Source organism: Oryctolagus cuniculus, chromosome 14, assembly GCF_964237555.1.
Source record: "Oryctolagus cuniculus chromosome 14, mOryCun1.1, whole genome shotgun sequence".
Lineage (NCBI taxonomy): Eukaryota > Metazoa > Chordata > Mammalia > Lagomorpha > Leporidae > Oryctolagus > Oryctolagus cuniculus.
This window is the reverse complement of record NC_091445.1, coordinates 94,545,936-94,571,065: the sequence shown is the minus strand read 5'-3', so window position 1 is coordinate 94,571,065 and position 25,130 is coordinate 94,545,936. Positions and strand designations below refer to the sequence as shown.

The following is a 25,130-nucleotide window of genomic DNA, read 5'->3' as shown; positions in this document are numbered from 1 at the left end:
TCCTGCACGTCTGTGCTGTCGGCACGGAAGCGCGTTCCCTGCGTGCTGTATTCCCGAGCGCAGGGTGCAGTAGTCCGACTGAGAGGTGCCCTGGCCTTGCCTGCGCTCTCTGTTCCTGGTCAGCGGTGTAGGTCTCCGGGCCGCTTCTCTCCTGGGGGTCTGTCTTCAGGGAACCCCTCCTGTGAGTCACATGTCCAGCGTGTGCCCTCTGCTGTGTGAAATCCTTGCTGTAGCCAGTCGTCAGCCAGCATACCTTTTAGTTCTTTTCCTCAGTGCTATGTGCCCTTGCCGCGTGTGTGTCTTTCATGGGGAAGGAGTTCAAAGGTTCCGCTTACGGTTTCCCTCTCGGCACTCGTTCTGACCAGGGCATTTCCGTGCAAGTCATTCAGAAGCCAGAAAAGGAGCTGACCCTGCTGCCAGCCTCGTTCCTCTGGGGAAGTTTGCCGAGTGCTTTGCGGGGCCAGCCCGGGTGGTTGATTGTGATTATGTGAGCCTTGCTTTTGTGTGTGTGTCTGTGTTTTAGTATGTTCATGGCTTCTAAGCCATGCGTTTGATTATTGAGAAAAGGGAACTGCACTGCCTCATGTGCACATCTTTCTCCAAATTTTGAAGTCAAAACAAACACAAAACTAAACTGTTTCAGAGAAATGCGCTTGCTTTAAAAATCTATCAAAGAATGCTCTACGTTCATCTAATAGTTAGGTGGCCGAAGACAGGAAGTCAGCGTCTGCTCTGTTGGTCGGAGCACTGTTTATCTCCAAAGACCACACTGCCCTTCAGCCTGCCGTGAGCAGCGCCTCAGCTTTCTCCGTGCCACTGTGACCCCATGTGCGAGACACCTGCAGTGGGCCTTCGGGCAGTGGTCCCATGACAGCCTGGAGCTCGGTGTGGGGCCCCGGCTGCCCCAGCTGCTCCCGCGTGTCCTCAGGCACGTAAGTCAGCACTTCTGCCCCACACTTTCCTGTCTTGGAAATGCGCGTGACCCCCGAACCGGGCACAGATTGTGATGCGCATTAGACCGCTCACGCAGACGGAGCCCCGCATTAAGTCCTAGCTGTCAGCTGTCGTCACTGGGATTATCGGGACTCGGGAGACGAGAGGGGTTTTGGCGGCTCTGATTGTCTGAGGAACTAGGAATACGTGTCAGTTCCCGAGTCTGCGCGGCCTGCGCGGTGTCAGGCCGTAACGTGCAGTGAGCCGTGCGGCAGACATCCACGGCTGCCCCTCCGCCAGGCCCAGCACTCAGACACCCTCCTTCGCTCCTCCTCTTGCTAAGTTGGACGCATCGAGTGTCCGTGGCTTGTCTGGGGATGCTCCTGGCTGCTTGTGCGTCTGGAGACCTCCCACCCCGCGGGCAGTCAGAGAAAGGCACTGCAGCGCTCGCTGAAGTCCCAGACGCTGTTGGCATGGTTTCTGCGTGCTGCACGTGGCGCTGGGCAGTGACTCAGCATGACGGCTACACTGCGGGCTGCTGTCCACTCTGAGTCAGTTAAACAGGTGCTCTGCAGAATGAGGCCTTTAAATACCGTATTTCTCTATCCCAACTTGTTGAAAGAATGTCTAGTGTCAGTGAAGCCATTTAAGTGTGAAATATTTCTCATGTTTCTATATATTGTATGTTTAATATATAATTAGCCCCACAGTCATTACACTTTCTCAGTGTAAGCTAATAAGTCATATAAATTATAACACAGCCAGAGCCATTAACAAAGTACTGCATAGTGCATTTCTCCCCATTTTTTAAAAAAGATTTCTTTCTTTATTCAAGAGGAAGAGTTATAGACAGAAGGAGAGACAGAGAGAGGTCTTCCATCCGCTGGTTCAGCACCCCCAGATGGCTGCAATAGCTGGAGCTGACTGATCCAAAGCTAGGATCTAAGAGCTTCTTCCAGGTCTCCCACGCGGGTGCAGGGGCCCAAGCACTTGGGCCATCTTCTACTGCTTTCCCAGGCCACAGCAGAGAGCTGGAGCGGAAGAGGAGCAGCCGGGACTCGAACTGGCTCCCATATGTACTGCCAGTGCCGCAGAGGCTTAACCTACTACACCACAGTGCCAGTCCCCCATTCCTCCCCATTTTCCTTTAGTTTTCTGTGCCAATGTTTTTAACAGAAAAAAAAAAATGTCATTTATAGTAGACTCATTTGGAACGTTTTGTAGTGTAATGCCTGAAGCTTTACATTAAGAAGTTGATTGCAAAGGATGAGATGGTAGCCATCATTTAACTGTAGTGATCATTTAGTTAACTAAATAGCTAACAATATTACTTAATTAAATATTTTTCAGCATTCTTAATGCCATACAGTATCTACTAATATAAAGGGTCCTCTTGATGGGAAAACAGCTGGCCGATGGGTCCCTAAGACTTAGTAAGAAGATGAGAAATACCTAACCCACGAGTCCTGAGTAACAGCAACGTCATCTGAAAAGGCAGTTCCGCAGGGATGGGTACATGAGGTCACGTCAGTGTTGTTCCACGCACGCTGCGTGTCCGTTCCCTGGGTCTGATCCTCCCCAAAGTGCCCCAGTGTTTGCTCCTTCCTGCAGGGAAGGGACTGGTTCCAGCCGTGCTGAGCAGCATGGCTCCCACAGCAGGTGGCGGCCAGAAGAGCTGTCTCCAGCCTGTGGCGCCTTCACACCTGGGCTCAGCTCGGTGGTTCTTTGAAAGCTTAAGACTTGCAGATTCTTAGAAATCATCGCGAAAAAAACAAAAACTCAAACCCTGCTGTCATTTGTGCACTGCAGTTAAGTATCCCCAGGCCCTCTGTCCTTTGTGTTTGAATTCTTTGCCATCTAAAGAGGTTCTAAGGTCACGCCATTCAGTTGTCATTAGCTGCTTTCCTCCGTGTTTTCTGAAATGCGACTCCCGGGCTTGGCAAGGCCGAGAGCTGTGTGGTGCTGCTGCTCTCCTCGCTGCCAGTAGAGAATGGGCCTGAGAGCGGGGCAGCCTCCTGATGTTCACTCCACGCCCAGGGTCGGCTCACCTGGGGATGGGCTCTGTGCGGAATACGGATTTAATCTGCTACTTTGGTTTCTCTCTGAAGACCCTTTGGATTTAGAGCTATTCCGGGTGTCCCTGTGACCATGAATTGTAACATCAAACTGGCAGATGGCCCTAGCTGCCCACACCTGCTCAGCCCAGGCCCTCAGGGCGTTCCCACAGCTGGAGTCCACAAGCCTCGGAGCCAGGGGGCTGCAGGGCAGGCTCCCACAGCCAGATGCGCTGGACCAAGACACCCAGAAAGAATTCTTAGAATATCCACTCATGGGCCCAGAGGGGATCCTTTCGAGGTGTTCATCTCAGAAGGAGCAGCCAAGAAACCCCAGGGTGAATATGCCAGAGCCTGAGCCCAGAGCAGCAGCCGGGCCGTCCTGTAAAAATCCCTCACGAAAGGAAGAGCCACAGCGGGGAGGGCGCGAGTGCGCTACCAGACGGGAAGCTCATGTTCTTTCCCAAGAAGACCAAGATCCAAAGAAAGGGAGCCAGGACGCAGTTGTAGCGAGGCCTCCGTGACTGACATTGTATCCTGCGCCCGAGAGATGAATGACCCCTATCCTATGGGAAGAGCCTTCATTTCAGAAGAAAGAAAAATGATCCTGCGTCAGCCGTGAAACGTGTAAATTCATGTCCGAGACGTAGGCTCCCCGGAGCACCACGTGATAGACCCCCTGGAGAGGCAGGAAAAGGTATTTCAGATGCTGGAGAAAATCTGGGCACTCGAGATGGCTGTGAGTAAAACCGCTGGGAAGCACAGTACTGAGTCATGAAGGCACTGTCAAAGCGCTGCGCCATGAAACAAAAATGCGGCTTGTACTAGAGTACTGCGTTCTGCACCACTCTGTGTCTGAAACAGAAATGCATAAGAAAATGTGCGGTTGTCCAATTCAGATGCGTCCGTAAGCAAACGAAATGCTTAAGTGTGTGTATTTTTCCTGGGACACTGAGTTCATGGCTCATGTTAGATGTTGCTCCAGCTGGGAGCTCAGCTTTGCGGAGGCCTTGTGGATGCAGCAGCCAGCAGTAGGTAGAATCAGCCCGGACCCAGGCCCGCAGGTCTCCTAACTGGCCCTGCCACTTCCAGCCACGTGACGCTGAGCACCAGGTCTTGGTCTGGGTCTGGGGCTCCCCTGGCACCTCCCACCCAGAGTTGCCGAGTGGGTCAAGGTGTGTGGGGAGTTCATGGGTAGGAGCACCGAGCGCCATCCGGAGCATGTGTGCCTGAGAAGTGAACTGGCCGTCGGAGTGGCCGCACTGGGTTCCAGCCCGGGCCACACCAGTCAGTAACCTTTCTGTGCCTTATTGTTGGAAATAATAGTGTGTCGCCCCCATCCTTCTGTGGGGAGAATTAGCCTAAAGTTGTTGATGAAGAGAAGGCAAACCGTCTTGGCTCTCACCTGGCATTTGGTGTGTCCTACAGACACTAACTCGGCGGGGCTCTTACTTAACCGCACACCCATCCCATCCATCCTATCTCCTCCCTTGCTGCGGTATGTGAAGCCATCTGCGTACGCCTCCTTCTGTTCCTTTAAGGTTTACAAATATTTGCAGGCGCTTCGAGGTTCACCCTGTGGACTTGTTTTATTGTGGGCGTCTCCCACAGACGGGGTTCTCCCCAGTGAGCCGCTTCAGGCCCACTCAGAACGGAGAGCGAACTCCTGTGTGTCTGTCGGTCCTGTCGGGTGTCAGGCTGCCGAGGAAGCACCAGCCCTGGTGTCTGCAGATGTGGAATGGACAAGTCCGGTCAGGCAAACTCTGGCAGCCCGCAAGTCAGGTTCTGTTTGAAGCGACCTCCTCGGGACACAGTGACACATGGTCATTCACATAGCGGGTCTCACTGCTCTCTCACTGCACGGCAGGGCTCAGTTGTCCCAAAACAGCCATCCCCAGAGAGGCCCTTTAGCCTAAAATTATCTGTTCTCTGACCCTTTAATAAGACACCTGACAATTCATGGGCTGGAAGAAGGCATTGTCAGAAGGCGTGAGTGTCTTATCTACCATCTGTATTTCAGGGCAAAACCAGCGTGGCTGCTGCTGCAGCCCAGGGCTCCACCGGGGTCGGAGAGCTTCCGCCTCATTTTCTGAGCTGGACTCCCTGTCGTCACGACGGCTTCTAGAATCATTTACATGATGTGTGTAGTTATTCATTGGGCGTACAGACTTTTATTATGAGTAGCAACGTTAAAATGCTCATCTTCACATGTTGTCCCTCACATGCAGGGGTTCTTTGAAATACACACCCAGGAGCAGAAATGCCCAATTTTATCATTGTTTTGACAAATTATCACAGTGACAGTTTGCTACCCAGATTCCTCACTCATGTGCGCAGAGTGTGAAGAGTCCCCTAAACCGATATCCTAGGTAAAGGCTGTGTTTTACAGCTCTCCTATATTTCTAAAGTGAAATTTGGTATTGTTGCTTTTTCATTTCCTTGATTATAATGAAATTGAAGATCATTCTATATACTTGTTAGAATTCCAGCTGCTTTCTGAATAGCATCTTTTTGTGTATGTGGGGGGAGGTTCAGTGTGTGTTTTCTCATTAATTCTTGTCGCTCCCCCTCTTCATGGAGGAGCAACACTAAACCCTGCCTAGGCTTCATATCCGAGTCACGGCACCATTATGTCGCTCCCCGTCTTCGTGGAGGAACGACACAGGACCCTGCACTGTTCTTTTCGTCTGCTCGGCCCTCCCCGGGTTTGCTGCTGGTTCTTCCCGGGTTGGCTACTATCCCTTCCACCTCCGTGGAAGGGCGGTTCCCCCTGCCACTTTCCCCACTTCCGCAGGGGAGCGGCACACCGCCGGCCAGCTCTCTGGGGGCTGCACAGGTGTTCCCTCAGCTAGATGTTCCCCTTAGATGTTCCTGGTGCATGCCGTCTCTCTCCTCCTTTATAGTCCTCCTCCGCCAATCCTAACTCGGCTGCCCACACGCCGAGTACGCTGCTCTCCAATCAGGAGCAAGTCCTACAGTTTATTGGCTGAACTGGAGGCAGCTGTGCAGAAGCTGTTTACTTCTCTCCCAGCGCCATATTGTGGGAGAGCAGATGCATAGAATAAGTCTTAACTCCAATAACTCAGTCCAGTCCGGGCTGCTCCCCACAGATCCCCCTTTCTTTTTATTTTTTGGCGTTGATACGCGCCTGTCTTCGGTGTCCCGCAGCACACACTCTGCTCTACTTGCTAGAGTTGCCACAGGCTCTTACACGTCCTATCAATCAGGCAAACCGAATCCGGGTCCTCTCTTCGCCATGTTGTGAGGAGGTTTTTAGGCGCAGATGCGTGCCTGTGTTCGGTGCCCTGCAGCACATGCTCTGCTCTGCCTGCAGGGGCTTACAAGCCCTAACAATCGGGCAAACCGAATCCAAGCCTTCTCATTGCCGTATTGTGGGGGAGACTTATTAGTGTTGGTTCGTGCCTATCTTCGGTGACCTGCAGCTCATACTCTGGTCGAGCTGCTTGCTGGCGCTTACCGCCTTAATCAGGCAGACCGAATCCAAGCTCTCACAGTGCAGTGTTGTAGGGAGGCCTTTCTATTTCTCTATTTCTCTATCTCCGGGCATTCCTATTTCTCCCATTTTACTTCTATCTTCCAGCATTCCTATTTCTCTCATCTTACTTCTAAACTTCTGTTTCTCTTATCCCCGCAGCTTCCTGCTGCCCGCCCCGAGGCTGCTTCTCGGCGGCTTCCCGGCTGAGCCGCTTCAGCCCGCGCCTCTCTCATCTGCGCAGCTTCCCGGCTTTGCGCGGCTTGGCTTCGTGCGCTCCACGGTCTCCACGCCCTTCGCGTCTGCACCACGGCCTCACGCCAGCCCCGTTCCCTATCTATTCACGCCCCGTGCTCTCTCTGCACGCGGCGGCTTCCGCGAGTAACACAGCGTAGCTTACGTGTCCGCCACTAGCATTCAATCTAAGTTCCCCGGGCTAGCCTGGCGAATTCAACCCAGCATACGTCTCCGCCCCACTGTTTGGCTTCCCGTCCTTTGCTCCCCGGGCTAATCAGACGGATCCCAATCTGGCTTACGTTTCAGCTTCTGGTTTCAACTTTTCGCCCCCTATTCCCGGGCTAACTTGAGAACCCCAAAGTGGCTTTCGTATCCGCCTCGGCCTGCCCCCCGCGGCTTCAATTTCCCTAACATTTTTCTCTACCCGGTATGTTTCCCCAAGCTTTCCTCCAACAATACTCCTCCCTCATTTCTCCTGGCCTCTCCCCACAGTCCGCGTCCGAGTCTGTTTGTTCTAGCTTTCACTTTCGCTTTTGACCTTAGAGATTTCTCCCAGCTTCCCCCCGTAGTCCGTATCTGAGTCTATGCCTAGGCTTTCAATAGCTTCTTCCGGCACCCTTTTCGTCCGGCTTTTCCCTAGGCTGTTTGCTAGTCTCTCTCTCCGGTATTTTCCCAGTTCTTCCCATTTCTTCCCTCTTAAGTTTGCTATCCGACCTAGGTTTCCTAATCCGAGTCATTTCTTCCCTCCTAAGTTTCCTATCCGCCCTAGGTTTCCTATCCGTTCTAGGTTTCCTATCCGTCCTGGGTTTCCTATCCGAGTCACGGCACCATTATGTCGCTCCCCCTCTTCATGGAGGAGCAACACTGAACCCTGCCTAGGCTTCATATCCGAGTCACGGCACCATTATGTTGCTCCCCGTCTTCGTGGAGGAACGACACAGGACCCTGCACTGTTCTTTTCGTCTGCTCGGCCCTCCCCGGGTTTGCTGCTGGTTCTTCCCGGGTTGGCTACTATCCCTTCCACCTCCGTGGAAGGGCGGTTCCCCCTGCCACTTTCCCCACTTCCGCAGGGGAGCGGCACACCGCCGGCCGGCTCTCTGGGGGCTGCACAGGTGTTCCCTCAGCTAGATGTTCCCCTTAGATGTTCCTGGTGCATGCCGTCTCTCTCCTCCTTTATAGTCCTCCTCCGCCAATCCTAACTCGGCTGCCCACACGCCGAGTACGCTGCTCTCCAATCAGGAGCAAGTCCTACAGTTTATTGGCTGAACTGGAGGCAGCTGTGCAGAAGCTGTTTACTTCTCTCCCAGCGCCATATTGTGGGAGAGCAGATGCATAGAATAAGTCTTAATTCCAGTAACTCAGTCCAGTCCGGGCTGCTCCCCACAATTCTCATGTTAATTTGGTTTTAACACAAAGAGAACAGATCCAATGTAGTTCATAGATACAGTTCTAAGAATATAATGATGCCTCCCTCCCCCACCCTCCTTCCTTCCTTTTTTAATTTGTGAGATAACACATCTTTAATTTGTACGAGGGTGACCTCCTGGCATGAGAAGGTCACAGAGGGAGCTGTGACCTACCACCGTTTTCTAGCTGATTTTAATTCCTTCCATGGTTTTTCTGGACGATGGCAGCAGACACATTCTTAGCTGAATGGGTGTGAAACTAGCCTGAGGATTAGTGGGCCCAGTTGTCTGTCTGTCCCCAGCTTTCTCTCGTTTCTTCTACTCGAAGCCTGTGTGAGGCAACGTGGGACCTGTTCCAAAGGACTCCTTCTGGCTGTCCTTGCTCTTTTCCCTGTGCCCACTCAGCAGTCCCCGTCATTCCTCTGCACTGAGATCCTGGCCACCCTCGCATTGCGGCTTCTGCCTTGGGGCCCTCTCAGGAGCGAGGGCACCAGAGGGGCCACCAGGGTGGACGCGTGAGCGGAGAGGGGCCTGCTGCACTGAAGGTCTCAAGCCAGTGGACAGCCCACTTCTCTAGTCCTGAGCACAGGGACATCTTCCTTCCCATGCTTCTCTGCGATGCCCCCAGGAGTTTGTAAGTACGTCTTCTTTTACGAAGCTAAGGTTTTTAAACATCGCTAAGGCAGGTTGCACACATAGGACAAGATCACGGGATTGAACGAACGCTCAGTTGACACAGGAAGAAACCATTGCTTCCATTGATGAGGGACTTGGAGCCACCAAATAAACTCTTAGGTGTAGGCCCCAGTGAGAGCCTCAGCTTCAATGCTAGGCTCTTTACCACGCCATGAGATTTTCCAGCACACAATGCGTCACCAAGACAGCCCCGCTCCACTCTAAGAGCCAAGAGGTGCTCCTTTGGGATCATTTGGGGCGTCAGGCAAGCAGGTGTGCAGTGTGTGTGCCAGCACTGGAAAGGATCCTTCATGCTGGCAGGGCAGACTTTGACCATGGCCTACCCAGAAGCAAGGGGGCAGTTATGGGGCAATTTGCATGAGAATAGAGAAGGCGCCTGTGTTAGTCCGGGTACCCCAGGGACCCAGACCAATAGAGGGTGTGTGTGTGTGTGTATGTGTGTGTGTGCACCTGCATGCAGAAAGACTTGTTTTTGTTCCCACGACCGTGAGCCCTGGCAAGTCCAGTAGACTGGCAGACAGGGCCCCAGAGAAGAGCTGCAGTTCTGTGGTTCAGGTCCAGAGTCCACCTGCTGGCAGGAAGCGCCCTCAGTCTTTGTCTACTCAGGCCCTACCCACGTTACGGGGCACAACCTGCCTTTCTCGGGAGCTGCTGATCTAAACGTGAATCTCATCTGCAAGAACACTTCCACAGTGATGTCTAGAGCAATGTTCTAGCCAGCTCTCTGGTTTCTGTGGCCTGGCCAAGTTGACGCGTTGACCACCACAAAGCTGGACTTGGCTGACCTGAGTGGCAGGTGTACAGGGGAGGACAGTCCGTAGAGGAGCCAGAAGGCAGAGCCGGTCTGACTGCTGGGTCGTGGGGACCTCTGGAGGCAGGAAGCTGGGAGGGCCCTCGCCTGGGGCCAGGGTACAGGGAGGGCAGCTGGAGCCAGGCTGGGGCTCTGTGGGGAGGATTCAAGGACCACCCCAAATACAAGGGGGCTCTCCTACCCAACCTACTGGTGGAAGCAGATTAGCGGGAAGATCTTTGCAAATATACGCACGTGCACCTTGCACATTTACTTTCATTTTACGTGTACAGATGCGCATTCATTTGCTAATTTTCCTAATTATGGCCAAAACAGGACCTGCCTGTTGACGTCTAAGATGATCATTTGCATAAAACATGCTCACTGCCTGTGATTTCTGAACTGGCTTCTTGCATGTGACTGCAAAACCACTTTAGAGTTTGTGTTTGTTCCCCGTATTTCACTTTTGTCTCAGCCACACCTAATTTGACAGCAGTTCCCTTTCATGACTGCTTTCTGCTGAGTCATCCCAAGACTCAGCTGTTTTCATAGAAACATACTGCTCTGTTTTCGTGCTCATGTTTCATGGAGCAGCACCAAATCCAATTATATTACATGATTCCAATCACAGCTCAGCTGGCATAAACAGATTTGAGGGCAGGCTCGGCGGGTTGTGTGGGAGCCCACAGGTCGCTGGTGGCAGCAGTGGGCTGTTGCCATTGTGGGTCAGGCAGGCAGCTCCCGTGCCGAAGCTCCGTGTGGTGTGTGTGGCAGACAAGGGTTTGCCAGGGGATTCTGATGAGTCAGCACAGGCCGGGCGCCAAATGGCATCCAGGGCGCTGGAAGTGAACCCGCGGACAGAGAGGACGCCATCCCATAATGCACCTGCTGTCCAGAGAGGAATGGAACAGGCACAGGGAGCCTGGAGACAGGACAGACTTTCACTGCTTTGCCCTCCTGGGAGTAGGAGAGGGAGGAGTCTCACACAGGGAGTGGTCCTGGCCCTACCCAGTGGAAACCTCAGGTGTATTTGGTGGCAGGATCATGGAAGAGGAATCCTGAGCGTGAGCAGTGTCCCCAGCTGTGAACGCTTCGTTAGCACCACCAGGCACAACAGGAGGTGACACAGACCTTCGCCGTGAAGCCATCATGGCTAGCAGTGTCTCCCAGGATCTGCTGCTGGATTGTTGGGGAGGTTTGGAAGAAGGGAAACATTGCATATAAAATGGTCTTTATTTCTCAGATAGCCCCACAAGGGTCAGTCTAGGAGAAAGCAGCTCTCCTGGTCCATCCGAATCTTGGCCCTTCTTTGGAGAGGAACTGGGGCTTAGGAGACTTTGCATCACAGCTGCTAAGTGGCTGACTTGGCAGCACGAGCCGCAGAACAGCCTCAAAGCCAGAGGGAGGGGCTGTGAGAGGGGAGGCCGGCGCCCGGTGGGCATGCCAGCACCTGCCTCCCTCCAGAAGCTAGGCCCACAGGCCTCCCTCCTGGTCATTCTTGGCATGTCCTCCTTCCTGTCTGTTAACATGAGCCAGCCAGGGGGAGGGTGTGGCGTGGACCTGCAGGGCCAAGTTGGATGCTGCGTCTCTTAGAGTCGTGTGCCTGCGTCCCAGGGCAGGCACAAAGGGCTTTGCCTGGAAAGTCAGTGCCCCTGGCTTATACTCATGTGGACTCTCTCGACCCCTTTGTCCTACCCTTGGGTGTGAGAATCCTGGGAGCTAAGTGTGGCAGAGTGGAGCGAGTCCGCTCAGAGTCAGCTGATACGGCAGCTGCAGTCTGGTTTACGTGGCTGGTTTGCCTACCTGTGCACAGCAGCCAGCCCAGTATTCTTCAGTCTGTAGAAAGTTGTTTCCACTGAAGGGAACAGAAGGGCAGGATGGGTTGCAATCTCAATGTTGAAATTTGAAGACAGGACAAGACCCTCATTCTCTTCAGCAGAGCAGGCATGCTGACCACAGTGCCGTTTGGGAAGTGGGGCTGGTGGACGGTTCTTGTCCCTTTCTGTTTGCATCACTAACTAACTCTGCCCCTGCTTCCAACAGGCCTGTGTCCCTGTAGGGAAGCTGCGGCTGGCAAACCCAGCCCCTTGAAGGTTTTTCCCACTCTGCTGTCTTCCAGGGAAAGTGGATGAAGTGGCAGCCCCACCAAAACCCAGAGCTTTACCTCTGTTTAGGTTTTGATGGTTTCCCTTTGAACCTTTATGAGGCCAAGTTTAGGGGAATGGAATGTAAATACTCCGAGTGTTCAGAAAGAAAGCCCAGATTAAGGAATTTTGTCGAAACAGGGAAATAGGTCCATTTCTTTTGTCTGCGTCTCCCACAGTTCCTTTCCCTGCCTCTCGCCATGTCAGGGGAGCTCTGTAGATCTTTCTGGTTCTTTTGAAGATAAGAGCTGATGACAGTATTGAGACGGGGAAACCTAGGAGAAGCAATGTGTTGGCCTTGGGCAATGAAACGTTGCATGCCTTTGGCTCTCACAGTTCATAAACTTCACACCCACAGTGCCTCTTGCAACGTCCTTCAGTTTGGCTTTGTGTGCCGCAAAGAAACGCTGCCTGTGTCTGGTGCATTAAAAATGTCTCCCTCAGTTCTGTTAAGTCCGGCAAAGTGGTTTGACTTGTCGAGGTGAGCTTCGCGGTGCTGATGGCACAGCCGTCTCTCCAGACCCATGGTGTTCCATGCCAGCCTCAGCAATGGACTTCCTGTTCTGACCACACAAGTTGGCCCAGACCCCAGCCTTAGGCCCTGGAAGGACCCATCCCAGGAGACTTCCTGAGGGACCTGGCCTGTCCCGGGGAGTGTCCCAAGCATCCACGCAGGCTAACAGCGTCCCTGGGGGACGGGAAGGTGCATAGGGTGCTGCTGTGTTGTCTGATGTCCTTACTGCTGGACGTGGGCAGGACCTGGAGACTTGACGTGATTGTTCCAGAAGTTAGTGGGTGTGAGCACAGTGTGGTCTGGCAGGCAGCTCTGGCTCTACCCATCCCACTTGGGTTACCAAGGTCATTGGCTCCTGCAGAGTTGCAGCCATCTCTGAATCTGCAGGTACCACGTGACACAAGCTCCCAGGTCAGCAAACGAGGGGGCAGGCAAGCTTGGGCACTGGCGCCTCTCCTCCCCTTCTCCAGGATCCGCTGACCTGGGCCACCGCGTTTTCAGTATATAGTTGGGCTACACTCTACCTTGTTAACTGACTTTTTTTTTTCCTATGAAAGGCAGATTTTTCATACAGCCATATTTATTGTTGAGTATGAAATGTTATGTTTAAACATTTCATTCAAAAGTAAAGTGTGGTAGATCTCAAATTACTTGCACATGTGACGAGTCCATGGTTTTTGGATGGAGACGAGGTCCCGGTGTCTCTGAAAGTCACACAATCCACAGCCCGAGGGACCACACCGGCAGCCGTCGTGCCTCGGTGAGGCCTCAGTGTCGCCCGTGTGTCTAATCACAGAGGGCTTTCAGGCTCCCGCTTGGAAGTGGTGCCAGTCGCCGTCTGAGTGTGTGCGAGGCCGACGGAGCTGCGGCCAGGGCTCACCCCTCTGGAACCAACTCCTCCTGGGGTGCCCACTCCACCTGCAAGTGCCTAATATCATCACGGCCTGTCGTCGGCACGGGCTGACGTGAATGAATTAATTCAAGCAACCTGCGTGGAAGTGGTGCCAGTCCCCATCTGAGCGCGTGCGAGGCCGCCGGAGCTGCGGCCAGGGCTCGCTCCTCTGGAACCAACTCCATCCTCGCATGCCGAATACTGTCAGGGCCTGTCGTCAGCACGTGCTGTCACTTCCCCTGTACTTCCCGAGTTCAGGGAGACCCCCGGTCCCGCAGGCAGTCAGCAGGGACTCCTGGAAACAGAGCAGCAGAGTGCTTGATCTTGAAGCTTCATCCAGGATCAGCAGAAGCTAAATGCTAAGGGGAAGGCAGCAGCCGTTTGCTCTCCGGGAGGCTTCCTGGCCTCTCATCCGCAGCGGACTGCGGTGGGGCCAGGGCAGAGGCTGGCCTCTGGGCTCCGCTGTGCCTGGCACACCGGCCCGGCAGGAGCTCTTCCTGAAGCCCGTGGGGAGTTGGCACTGGCAGAGGAGTCCTTACACCACCAAAACCAAAATGCTATAAATATATGTATTTAATGAAAAGGAAAGCCCAGGACCAGATGACTTCACTGCTGCATTCTATCCGCTTTTTAAAGAAGAGCTGGTAGACAGACGTTCTGCTCGATCTCCCACAAAGTGAGGCCAGCATCACCCTGATACAGCATAGAAGGAAAGGAAAAGTGCACGCCAGCGTCCCTGACACACGCAGATGCAGCGCTGGGGCAGGAGGAAACCCCAAGTGACCGTGACCCCTAGAGACACTGACTGTTGAACGTGCCAGGAAACCTGAACTGAACCCTGGAGGGAGAGCTGTGAGCCCCCCCCAGCTCTCCTGACAGCACAGTGCCCTGGGGGGGGGGGGCGCCCTTCGTCATGGGAGGTGGCTGGGTGGCTGGGTGGCTGAGTCTCCCCATGCCCTGCCTGGCAACCCAATGATGTGGGACAACACTAGCGTCTCCTTTACTCCAGCTGGTAGGTTTAGGGAGGCCCCAGCCAGAGGGAGCCGCTACGGCACTCGGCACTTCTCAGCTCACCGCCCCTGGGGAACCTCTGATACCTGCCCAGAAGTCTGTGGAGAGCAGGACTGTGGAGCTGACAGGAAGGCGTTTCCACAGAGCCCTGTGTGTGAACACGGCGGACACTCGGAGCAGTCCCAGAGCAGTCTAGAGCCACAGCTAGAGAAGGAGCGGTCGGAGCAGCCGCAGGTGGCAGAGGCAGCGGGCTTAACAGGCAACCCCAGCACAGACGCACCAGTGACAGCTGACGAGGCCGCACCCGGGAAATGGGGGGGAGTCTGAAGACACCAGGACAGCACTCCAAGGAGGCCCCAGAGCCGCCGAGGGGCCCTGTCGGCACAGCGTGAGGCCAGAGCCCCTCTTCCCAGTGAGCCCGCATGTGGGGACGCTTTAACATGAACTAGAGCACATGGATCCCGACGCGGGACACTCAGAGCAGTTCTGCAGTCCATGGGGGACATTTCCTGCAACACGGATGGGTGCCCTCTTCATGCTTTTAAAACGTGACGTCACAGTCTTTTATAATGGTCTTCAGAACATAATGGAATCTGCTTCGGGAACATCCTTGATAAAAAAAAAAAAATAGTTCAAAATTTCTCCAAACAGAAGTGAAGGTTGCACGGGTCTGAGGGACCCAGCAGCCGTACAGCACGGCCGCCGACCCTTGTGGGACTGAGTGACTTCCACGCCCCCTGCAGGAAGTGCATCCTTTCCTCCCGGATCCCGCCGCCCAAGCAGCCTCTGGGCTTCCTAACGCACCCCGCGTGTGGCTCCAAACTTCTGTGCACACTGGAGGCAAGGCGGGATCGCTTTGCTCAGTGCCGTGAGGGCACGGCTCACAGAGCCAGCATGGTGTTCTCAGGAGGTCTCCTGAGCTTTGGAACGCAGCCCTTCCCGGGTGACTTCTTTAGTTAGGAGCTGATATGGGTTGGTGCGCATTAGGAATGTTAGAGTTGCTGGAAATGTGTGTGCAGAGGCTTTGCAATGCGAGGAAATGCTCCCTTTACACTTTTCATCTTAGAGATGCTGAGTTCAAAGGTTGCTCGTTGTCGCTCCCCGTCTTCGTGGAGGAGCGACACAGGACCCTGCGCTGTTCTTTTGTCTGCTCGGCCCTCCCCGGGTTTGCTGCTGGTTCTTCCCGGGTTGGCTACCGTCCCTTCCACCTCCGTGGAAGGGCGGTTCCCGCTGCCACTTTCCCCACTTCCGCGGGGGAGCGGCACACCGCCGGCCGGCTCTCTCGGGGGCTGCTCAGGTGTTCCCCTTAGATGTTCCTCTTAGATGCTCCTGGTGCATGCCGTCTCTCTCCTCCTTTATAGTCCTCCTCTGCCAATCCCAACTCGGCTGCCCACACGCCGAGTACGCTGCTCTCCTCCAATCAGGAGCAGGTCCTGCTGTTTATTGGTTGAACTGGAGGCAGCTGAGTAGAAGCTGTTTCCTCCTCTCCCAGCGCCATATTGTGGGAGAGCAGATGCACAGAATAAGTCTTAATTCCAGTAACTTAGTCTAGTCCGAGTTGCTCCCCACAGCTCGTTACCTGTCCTCAGCCACATTAAAACATGTTTATGCACATGCACGCACACACGGAGAAGGCACCGAGGCCACTGGGAGGGCGTGAGCACTGAGGGCTGGGGCGCCCCTTCCGCGGCACGCCCTGTGAGCTCAGTTCACACGTCCAGCCCCGAGGCCTGTCCTGTGCTTGTCTCGGAGGTACCTGTGCCTTCCTGACCATGGTCTCGGCTACTGTGTGGTTCCTCGACCCACGCGTGCCTGGCAGGGGAGGGGAGGGCCGGGGACACACCTGGGGCATTGTCACAAATCAGCCTCAGCGCAAGGCTCAGGAGGAGGTCGCCGTCATCCCGAGTCCAGCAGGCCCAGGGCCCTCACCCTGGTGAGCAGAGCAGAGCCGCGCACACGGCTCCGGGGGCTCCCCGACTGTGACCTGCACCCCCAGCAGCAGAGGATGCTCCCTGCGCAGCCCCTGCTCCTCCTGGCCGGGGCCCGGGGCTGCAGCGCCCGACGGAAGGGGACCGTGGCTTCTCCTCTCCCTTCACGACTGCTTTGCCATGGCGACCGAGGTGGCACCTCCTGGACACCCACGGGCGTCTCAATTTTTGCTTAGGAAAAAACCTACCTCCCTCTACCTTAGCTCTCACAGGGCTGGACAGGAAGGCACCTGTGTGTGAAAACCAAGTCCTCTTAGAGCCCACTTGGCCAGCCCTGGAGAACAGCTCAGGGTCCTCAGGCCCAGTGTGGCCGCCGTGGCCCCCTGGGTTCTGGGATCTCCCCTCTTCTCCCGTGGGCCACCTCTCCCCCCACGCACACGGAGGCTCCTGCAGGGCTTGTGCAAGGACGGCTGAAACTGGAGACAGACTCGGCTTTCTCAGAGCCCAGACTCTGCTGCCTCGGACTGGGCCTGGGCTGGCCTCCAGCCCACCTGCCTGCCCACCTGCCAGCAAGGAATGCCTTTATAACCAAGGCAAAAAGAAGATTTTGAGAGACAGTGTTACAGAGCATCAGCGGCTGTGGATCAGACAGTAGGAGCCCCCCGCTGGAAGGAGACTTATCTCTCACTACATAGTCACTGAAAACAGCTTAGACGTGGATCAGATAAAGCCTCCAGCTGCTGGGACCCAGTGACAGGAGAGAGGGCAGAGGGGCCTGTTCAGTGACACCACGGAGATGCCGTTTGCAAAGTCCTGCAAACAGAAGAATCGGCTCTGGGAGACTGAGAAGGAGAACAAGCCCCTTGCTCTGCAGAGTGAGCCAGATGAAGGAAGAACCTCCAGACTTGAGAAGAAAGACATCCACCCACTGCAACAGCAGACTGCATTTGGATTCGGAATCACACATGTGGTTAAAATTACGCCGTTGAGGACACAGTTGGGAATCGGAACACTGACCGTGTAGTGATGCGAAGGAATCAGCATTAACTTTCAGACGTCCTAATGGAATCGTGGCTATGCCCAGAGAAAAGCAACAAAGACTCCTTATCTTTGAGAGATGAGCGCTGAGACGCTGGCGTGTCTGGAATTCGCTCAGAACGCCCTATAGACGGAGACATGAGTGGGCCATCGCTGAAGCTGGGTGCCTGGGAACAGAGGGCCTTTATTCTTGTAACGTGGGAGGTTTTCTGTTTGAAACAGGAGAAGGGCCACTGCTCTGAGGTGGGCTGCCTTCAAGTACAGGGGACCCCCAAAGCCAGGAGGGAAAGAATGGAGGAGGGGAGGGCAGCGCAGCGGCTCTGGGCAAACACTGCGCACGTGCAGGCGAGAAGGCGCCGTCCCTCACTGTGGTCCCTCTGTCCCTGTCCCCTCCCAGCTGGTCCGTGGGAAACTGGAGCGCCTGCAGCCACACCTGCGGAGGGGGCACTCAGAGCCGGCTGGTGCAGTGCACCCGGCGTGCACACTACAGCACGGAGCCCGTGGGCGCTGCCCTCTGTCCACAGCCTGTGCCCCCCAGCCGGCAAGCTTGCAACTCCCAGAGCTGCCCGCCTGCCTGGAGCACCGGGCCCTGGGCAGAGGTAACCATGGGGATGAGCGGGGGGCAGCTGGGGGAGGGCCAGGCCTCAGCCCCCAGAGCCATCCGACTGTTGCAAACGGTGACCCTGGTGAAGCCGCCCTCACTCTCGTGTCCAGTGCTCACGGACGTGTGGGAAGGGCTGGCGGAAGAGGACCGTGGCCTGCAAGAGCACGAACCCCGCGCCCCGCGCGCAGCTGCTGCCCGACGCCGTCTGCAGTGCGCAGCCCAAGCCCAGGCCTCGGGGCGCCTGCCTGCTCCAGCGATGCCACAAGCCCAGCAGGCTGCAGTGGCTGGTGTCGGCCTGGTCCCAGGTAGGTCCCCGGGGTGGGGCCCACCCGCCGCCTCCGCTCCTGCCTCCCTGCTTCCTGCTGGTGCCGCCGGGTTTCTTCCCCACTGCCCCTGCTTCACACGTCTTCCTGAGCTTCCGACAGTCAACCCGTCGGCGGTAGGCGTCTGCTTCCGCTTCGGAATCAAGTGCCCTGAACGTCTCTCCAGGGCATGCGCAGCGTCCTCGCTGAGTCAGCATCCAGTCCAGCAGGAGAGGGTGCCTGGGATGTGACTGAGAGTGGAGGAGGGCGGGGAACCTTGGAGAGGCGCAAGGGCCCCCTTTCCTCCACCGAGTGTCTGGGGGAGAATCCTCACCCGCCGCTGAGAGCAGTGCCCGGCGCCGCCCACGGCCAGGGAGCCCCCTAGACCCCGCCTCACTAGACGGGTGTTCGCAGCACACGCTTGCAATGGTGAAGGTTTCGACTTTGACCTAAGTGACCCCACAAGGACCTTAGAAATCTGACCCAGCCCCCGCGATGACAGGAGAGCCCTGTAAGAGAGAGCCCAGGGCACTGGGGGTCCGTGATCCCCACGCCACCCTCGGTGGGTCCGCCGCAGTCCCACACAGGCAGCCCAAGCTGTGCGTTCCTGGGCTCCTCGGAGCAGGACTCGGGGCCGGTCAGCACGCATCCACACGTCCAAGGTCGCCTCGATCAGGACGGTGGGTGTGCCATGCTGGACACCCAGTCCCGTGGAGACACTGCTGCCTGCTGAAGCGAGGAGCTAAGGAGGAGCACAGGCCCGCTCTCCCGGAGCACAGGAGCGCCAGGGTGCCCTAGGGCAGCAGGCAAGGACAGACTTCTGGAGGCCAAGCTCCTAGAAAGCAGAGGACTCGGGCAGTGCCCAGGTAGAAAGCCCTTGCTCTGAAATGTAATAAATACAGACACGCGCGCACACACACACACACACACAGAGCGCTGCTCTCTGGGGCACAGCCCTGCAAACAAGCTTTTTTACATCCTATCCTTCACCTTGGCATCAGGGCTCCCTGACGGCACCTCTGGGAACCTGAGGGTGTTGCTGCCTGGGCTCCTCCGCCCAGTGACCCCTGGGACTCAGTGCCCCCACCACACCACCACCATCTCTCCCAGCCTGATTCAGCCAGGCTGGGGCCAGCACCTCTCTCCAGCCATGGTCCAGTCACATGCCTGGTTCCCCTGGGTCGCCCCTGCTGGCCAGGGCCTACACTCTTGTCCCGGCTTGCTGCATCCCGGGGCCCGTCTGCACGCTCCTGGTGTCCACGGGCAGCAGACACAGCTCGGGCTGAGAGCACACCTCCCAGGGGAGTGGAAGGACTTCCTCAGGGGGCTGGGACGGATTTGTGAGCCCTGGTTCCCGCAGCCTGCCCCTGTGTTGGGGGCCGATCACATGTGCAGTCGACTGGGTACCCCAAGAATGCATCCCCGTATCTGTGACACCCAGCACCCTCCTTCTCCGGTGAGACAGCAGCTTTAGCACCGCCCTCTCCCTGTTCCTGAGCGCCCTGCACCCCATACGCACCGCAGTGCAGTGCCACTGTGACCTCCAGGTCTTTCCTTTCAAAGACAGATGTCATAATGCCGCCTTAAACACCAAGGCCAGTCGTCTTACTGAGGGCCCACATGTATCAGCGTTCCAGCTGACGGCCTCGCGAGACATCCTGATCCACCCATGTAACAAAAACAAGAGGTATTTTTCACCCGCATTGTTTGTTCTCTTTTTTTAGTGCTCTACGACGTGCGAGAGAGGGACCCAGAGCAGGTTCCTCCGATGTGCTGAGAAGTACGTTTCCGGCAAGTACCGGGAGCTGGCTTCCAAGAAGTGCCTGCACCTGCCGCGGCCCCAGCTGCAGCTGGAGCGCACCTGTGCCCTGCTGCCCTGCCCCAGGCACCCCCTCTATGCTGCCGCCGGCCCCCCGAGGGGCCGCTGGTTTGCATCACCCTGGTCTCAGGTAGGAGACGCTCCGAGTGCCCGAGGACTGCACTGCTCCTGGTCTTGGTGGCTGTTCCCGCACCGGGGCGGATTCTGGGAGGGTGCAAGTTCACTTTGTCTCTGGAGCGCCGGGGGGGGGGGGGGGGGGCAGAGGACGGAGCTGGTCCTGGTTGTCAGGGGCTCCGGGGCTTCTTGACATCAGTTGGTGTGGGAACTGCAGACCCAGCGGACACTGGAATGTGAATTCTAAACACCTCTGCTGAGTCTTTTATTGTTGTTGTTATTTACTTGAAAGGCAGAGAGAGAAGAGGGTTCTCATTTGCTGTTTACTCTCCAAGCACCCACAATGGCTGAGACCAAAGCCCAGGCCAGGGCTCACGTGTGGGAGGAACCCAACTACTTGAGGCGTTAGCTGCTGCCTCCCAGGGTGCACGTAGGCAGGAGCCTGGAATCCAGGCTCTAACCTGGGATGTGGGCATCGCCGCCGGGCTCCTTTGTAGCCATCCTGTCTGCGACACTGATGGGGGAGCTGCGTCCTTGCCCTTCCCAGAAGGCGGGCAGTGAGTGACGTCAGGTTGCTTCTCGTCTCTGCTGGCGCGTCACCGCCTGAGTCCATTCCCAGTATTTTCAGAGTTTCCAGCTAAACGTCATCAGCTTACGTGAAGTAATGAAACTTGGGGAGTCCGGAGGCTTCTGTTCGCACGAGTGCTTTTGCACGGGAATTTTAACCCTTACAGTAGTGCTTCCTAAGCTTAGCACTCAGCCTGGGGGCAGGGGACCTGGACATGGAGAGATGTCCGCGCCTCCTCGCAGAGCCAGAGGACAAAGGCCAGAACTCGGGGTCTCAGACGGCTCGGAAAGACCCCGTGCCTGGGTGCAGAGTCACCCATCACGTGGGGCCTGATAATTCAGGACCAGATACAGATCCGCCCACAGCCCTGCTTTATTCCGGCTGTCTGTGAGCCACCCGGCGACATTCCAGATACAGCCCAGGGAGCCCCCAGCTCCAGGTGTGACCTGCCCCCCACCCAGTCTCTGTCCCTTGGGACGTCAGCCCGTCAGAGGCTTTGATTGCAGCAGGTCCCCGGAAGACAGGAAGTGGTTTGGGCACCTGTCCAGGTGTTCCCTTGCTGGACGATTCGGGCCACAGAGAACCATCTGGGCCTGCCGCCGGAACTTGCCCGAGTGGGCCCTGGCACGCTGTCTTGTATCTCTGGCGAGCAGCCCGAGCCCTGCACGGCCCCAGTTTTCCGGGCCATTATCCTCGCGTTTTAAGCAAACGTTCGTTGTAGCGGCTGCACGGCAGAACCCGCGAGGCGCTGTCTGACCCTGTGCTCTTACAGGCCTGCGTCAGGGCTCCCGTTCCTGACCTGCCCGGCCTGAGCACGACGTACTCGGGGCAGCCTGCGCTGCAGCCAGTTTTCCCCTGCAACGTTAACCGCCCGTCCAGTCCCCGCGTCTCTTCCACTGCCTGTCCCGATCTCTGCCCAGCTTCTCCCTGAGGGTCCTGTCCACACTCTGGGCTGTGTCTCTGGCCAGCTGCTGAGCGCTGATCTCGAGGCGCTGTCCCCTGCTCTTCCCACCTCCCCCCACTGGTGCTCTCCAGGGCACACCCACAGTTTGCACGGGATAGATTCACAGACACCCGTGCCCTCGGGCTCTGGACAGGGCTCGGCCAGGGCGTCGCCTGCACGGCACCAGTCCCCTCGCACCCATCAGAGCACCAGCGGCTCCCCCAGGAACATTCTAGACATCAGAGAACTCCTCCCTCTGTCGGTACCCAGGGTCACTCCTGAGCGTGGCCCGCCACCCACAATCACAGAGACCACCTTGAGGAATGTGGGTGGGGAGAAAAGGAAGGGGTGCATAGAGGAAATAAGGGGGTGCCCCAACCAAGGGTGACAGGGCCAGGCGCCCAGAAAAGCTGGGTAGGAGCACGGGCAGCACCTGGGCTGGGGGCCGGGGTGGTCACGTGGGCAACTCCGTGCTCGGAAGTACGTGAAGGAAGGACCAGGACGGGGGACGCGGCTTGGTTCTTAATCAGAGAACTGGTGGGCGACCCTATTAGAACGTGTTTTTCTTTCAGCACTGCCTGTAGTTGGAGGAGCTGTCGTATGAGGCTGTGAATGTCTGCCGTGTTTTGTGTCTTTGTTGCCCAGAGCTTCTGCCTTTTGAAACTGTACCCGGGGCCGGCGCCACGACTCACTAGGCTAATCCTCCACCTTGCGGTGCCAGCACACCGGGTTCTAGTCCCGGTCGGGGCGCCAGATTCTGTTCCGGTTGCCCCTCTTCCAGGCCAGCTCTCTGCTGTGGCCCGGGAAGGCAGTGGAGGATGGCCCAAGTGCTTGGGCCCTGCACCCCATGGGAGACCAGGATAAGTACCTGGCTCCTGCCATCGGATCAGCGCGGTGCGCCGGCCGTAGCGCGCCGGCTGCACCGGCCATTGGAGGGTGAACCAACGGCAAAGGAAGACCTTTCTCTCTGTCTCTCTCTCTCACTGTCCGCTCTGCCTGTCAAAAAAAAAAAAAAGAAACTGTACCCGGTCCCCAAAAGGCCCAGTCTCAGGGACCTCCGGGTCTCAGCCCAAGCAAGTGCTCTTAGCACCCACGCCGCCTCCCACCTGAGCCACAGAGCAGTTGTAGCCCAGTAGAATGTTCCGGCCTGGGCCTGGCCGGGGCACGCGTGAGGCACACCTTTGCAGAAATGGGCAGGGATGACTCCTGCCCGCCTGACAGAGCGGAAGCCCCTGCCCATGCCGCTGCCCACGAAAGGTGGGCAGGCACCTGCGGCCGCGGCCACCTGTGTGTGTTGCTCCCGCAGTGCACAGCCAGCTGTGGGGGCGGCGTCCAGACGAGGTCCGTGCAGTGCCTGGTGGCCGGCCGGCCAGCCTCGGGCTGCTTCTCCCACCAGAAGCCCACAGCCTCCCAGGCCTGCAACACCCGCTTCTGCCCCATCCCAGAGAAGAAAGGTGAGTGCCGGAGGCCCTGGGCTTGGCCTGGCCTTCTGGGTTGGGGGGCAGGCGTCGGGGGCCTCCCTGAGAGGGCTTGAGAATGTGGGGTGCCCACTGCCAGGGAGCCCTGGAGGTGGGGTCTCATGCCCACTGTACCCTTTCTCTCCCTCTGCCTTCTCCCCCAGTTTGGCAATGACATGGCCCTGAAAGCACATCTGGTCCCCTCCTCTGTGGCCCCAGAGATGGACAAGGGCGTGTGGCACGATCCTTGCCTTGAGAAGGCCTGATGCCTTTCCTGTCCCGATGCCGTCCACTCTCTAGGGAGGGGAGACAGAAGCCTCTGTGAGCACCATTCCTGGGCTCACAACAAGCCACCAGCCCTCGCGGCCGCTGGAATCAGTCATGGGGATCTGTGGCCCTGGGTGCGTGACCCATGAGAGTTCAGTGTGCAGGAACCTCCCACTGGGTGCTGGGAGAGCCCAGGAGACCTGCAGAGCCGCCCTGAGCGGCAGCCCCGGGGCCGCACACACTCACCTGGGCTCGGTGTTACTCCGCCAGGGCACCAGTACAGGCTGCTGGGCAGACGCTCGGTCCTGGAGACCCATTCCACACAGCACGACGCGGGCGGGCGCTTGGCATCGCGGAGGGAGAGTGCGCGTCTCTCTCTGTCCCTGTGCTCTTTCCCCTTTCCCTTTGAAGCCACCAGGATCCAGCCATGGGGGCTCCAGGCTAATGGCCCAATCACTTCCTGAAGGCCCCGCCCCTGAGCACCAGGAGTAGATCAGTTTCCCACCCTTTGAATTTCATTAGCCTAGAGGACTTTGGGAACTGGAGTGCCTGTGTGAGTCTGAGAGAGAAATGCAGACCTCAGCAGCCACCACGCAGCGCTAACGCCGTCTGACCCCTTTCAGCTGCCTTCTGCAAAGACCACTTCCCCTGGTGCTACCTGGTGCCCCAACACGGGCTGTGCAGCCACAAGTTCTACAGCAAGCAGTGCTGCAAGGCGTGCTCCTCCTCCAATCTGTGAGCCGGGCCCACCCCAGCGGAGAAATCTCGGCCCAGATGGGCTGTGCGGCCTGCTCTGGAAGCCGGGAGCCAGCCCAGGAGCCGGGGTTGGATTGTCTGACCTGGAGGAGTGCCGGCGCTTGGCTGCGAGCGTGGGTGCATCGCCGTGGTCCCACAGATGCCGCCCCCCTGATGGTTGGCAGGTGCAGCCCCGGCCCGTGCGACAGAACGCAGAAGCAAAGCTCGCCCGTGCTTGTGTTTCAGTCAAAGCAAGTCGGCAGGACCGTCGAGCCGAGCTCGCCAACGCCAAGTGGCTGGTGCTGTGTACAAAGAAGGAGAGGCCACGCACATGGAGAACGAGCGGACTGCCTGCCACTGAGCGTGGCCGCCTCCACCCCAGATGCCCCACCGCCCCCGGGAACAGCCCACCTGGGAGGGGGGCAGGTGCTGAGGGAGCCCGCGGACGGCCGGGCCCCTCCTCCCACCCCAGCTGCCCGGGAGCCCCTGTTGTCCCTAGGGGGCACCTGCTGGGGCTTGGTCTGTGGACCTCTGTCCCCTTCAGACCCAGGTGCTGGGGAGACACCGCTTACATTTTATGCCTTATCTTTCTCAGTTACGTGCAAGTGCGTGTTATTAGTGAAGCCTGTTTCTTACAGCTTTTCCTTGTTAGGTGGCAAGTCAGAGGCACAGGGCCTAAGGAAGGCGTGGCCCATGCTGACAGGTGCCAGGAGACGCCCATGCACTGCCAGCCCTGAGCCAGGCTGGGCCTGGGGGCCTGGGGTCTCTCGAGTCCTCACCTGTAGATCCAGTGGTGTTAGCACCACGGGTTCCGAGCCACGGCAGAGGACGCCGGTGGGGGAGCTGCCTGGCCCTGCGGGACAGGAGCTGCCCCGGCCCCTCTGCCTGTGGTGGGGCTCTGTTCCCAAGGGCCTCTGGGTATTTAACTTGCTGAGGTTTTATAATAAATTATCTGTGGTACAGTGTGCTTCTGAGTTGCTGGAGGATTCTTCTCGTGGTGTGCTTCCGAGATGGTGGGCGGGCCGGCCGGCACTGCACGCTGGGGGTGTCTCAAAGCTGGAGACCCGGGCTCGGGACGTCAGGAGCAGAGCCGAGGGTGGGAGGCCAGCACTGGCCCTGGATGGCGGCTTTGGGCCTCGTCCGATTATAGGCAGCAGGCCCGGCCCTGGGATACCTCCTTTGCTA

At 57.2% G+C, this 25,130-nt stretch overlaps 1 protein-coding gene across 5 annotated transcripts in view; it reads left to right on the top strand.

Annotated features, from left to right (window-relative positions):
• The window catches only part of ADAMTS16 (ADAM metallopeptidase with thrombospondin type 1 motif 16), a 133,430-nt gene extending 108,518 nt beyond the window's left edge, over positions 1-24,912 (top strand). For 4 of the 5 annotated variants that reach the window (XM_051837039.2, XM_051837041.2, XM_051837040.2 and 1 more), the window contains 5 exons: positions 17,534-17,735; positions 17,851-18,045; positions 19,767-19,991; positions 22,793-22,940; positions 23,834-24,912. In XM_051837039.2, coding sequence (XP_051692999.2) covers positions 17,534-17,735; positions 17,851-18,045; positions 19,767-19,991; positions 22,793-22,940; positions 23,834-23,949 — 886 coding nt within the window. In that variant the 3' untranslated portion in view covers positions 23,950-24,912. Of the gene's footprint in view, positions 1-17,533; positions 17,736-17,850; positions 18,046-19,766; positions 19,992-22,792; positions 22,941-23,732 lie in introns of all 5 variants that reach the window. The other variant, XM_070056858.1, reaches the window with a different exon arrangement.
• Positions 24,913-25,130: the final 218 nt, after the last annotated feature.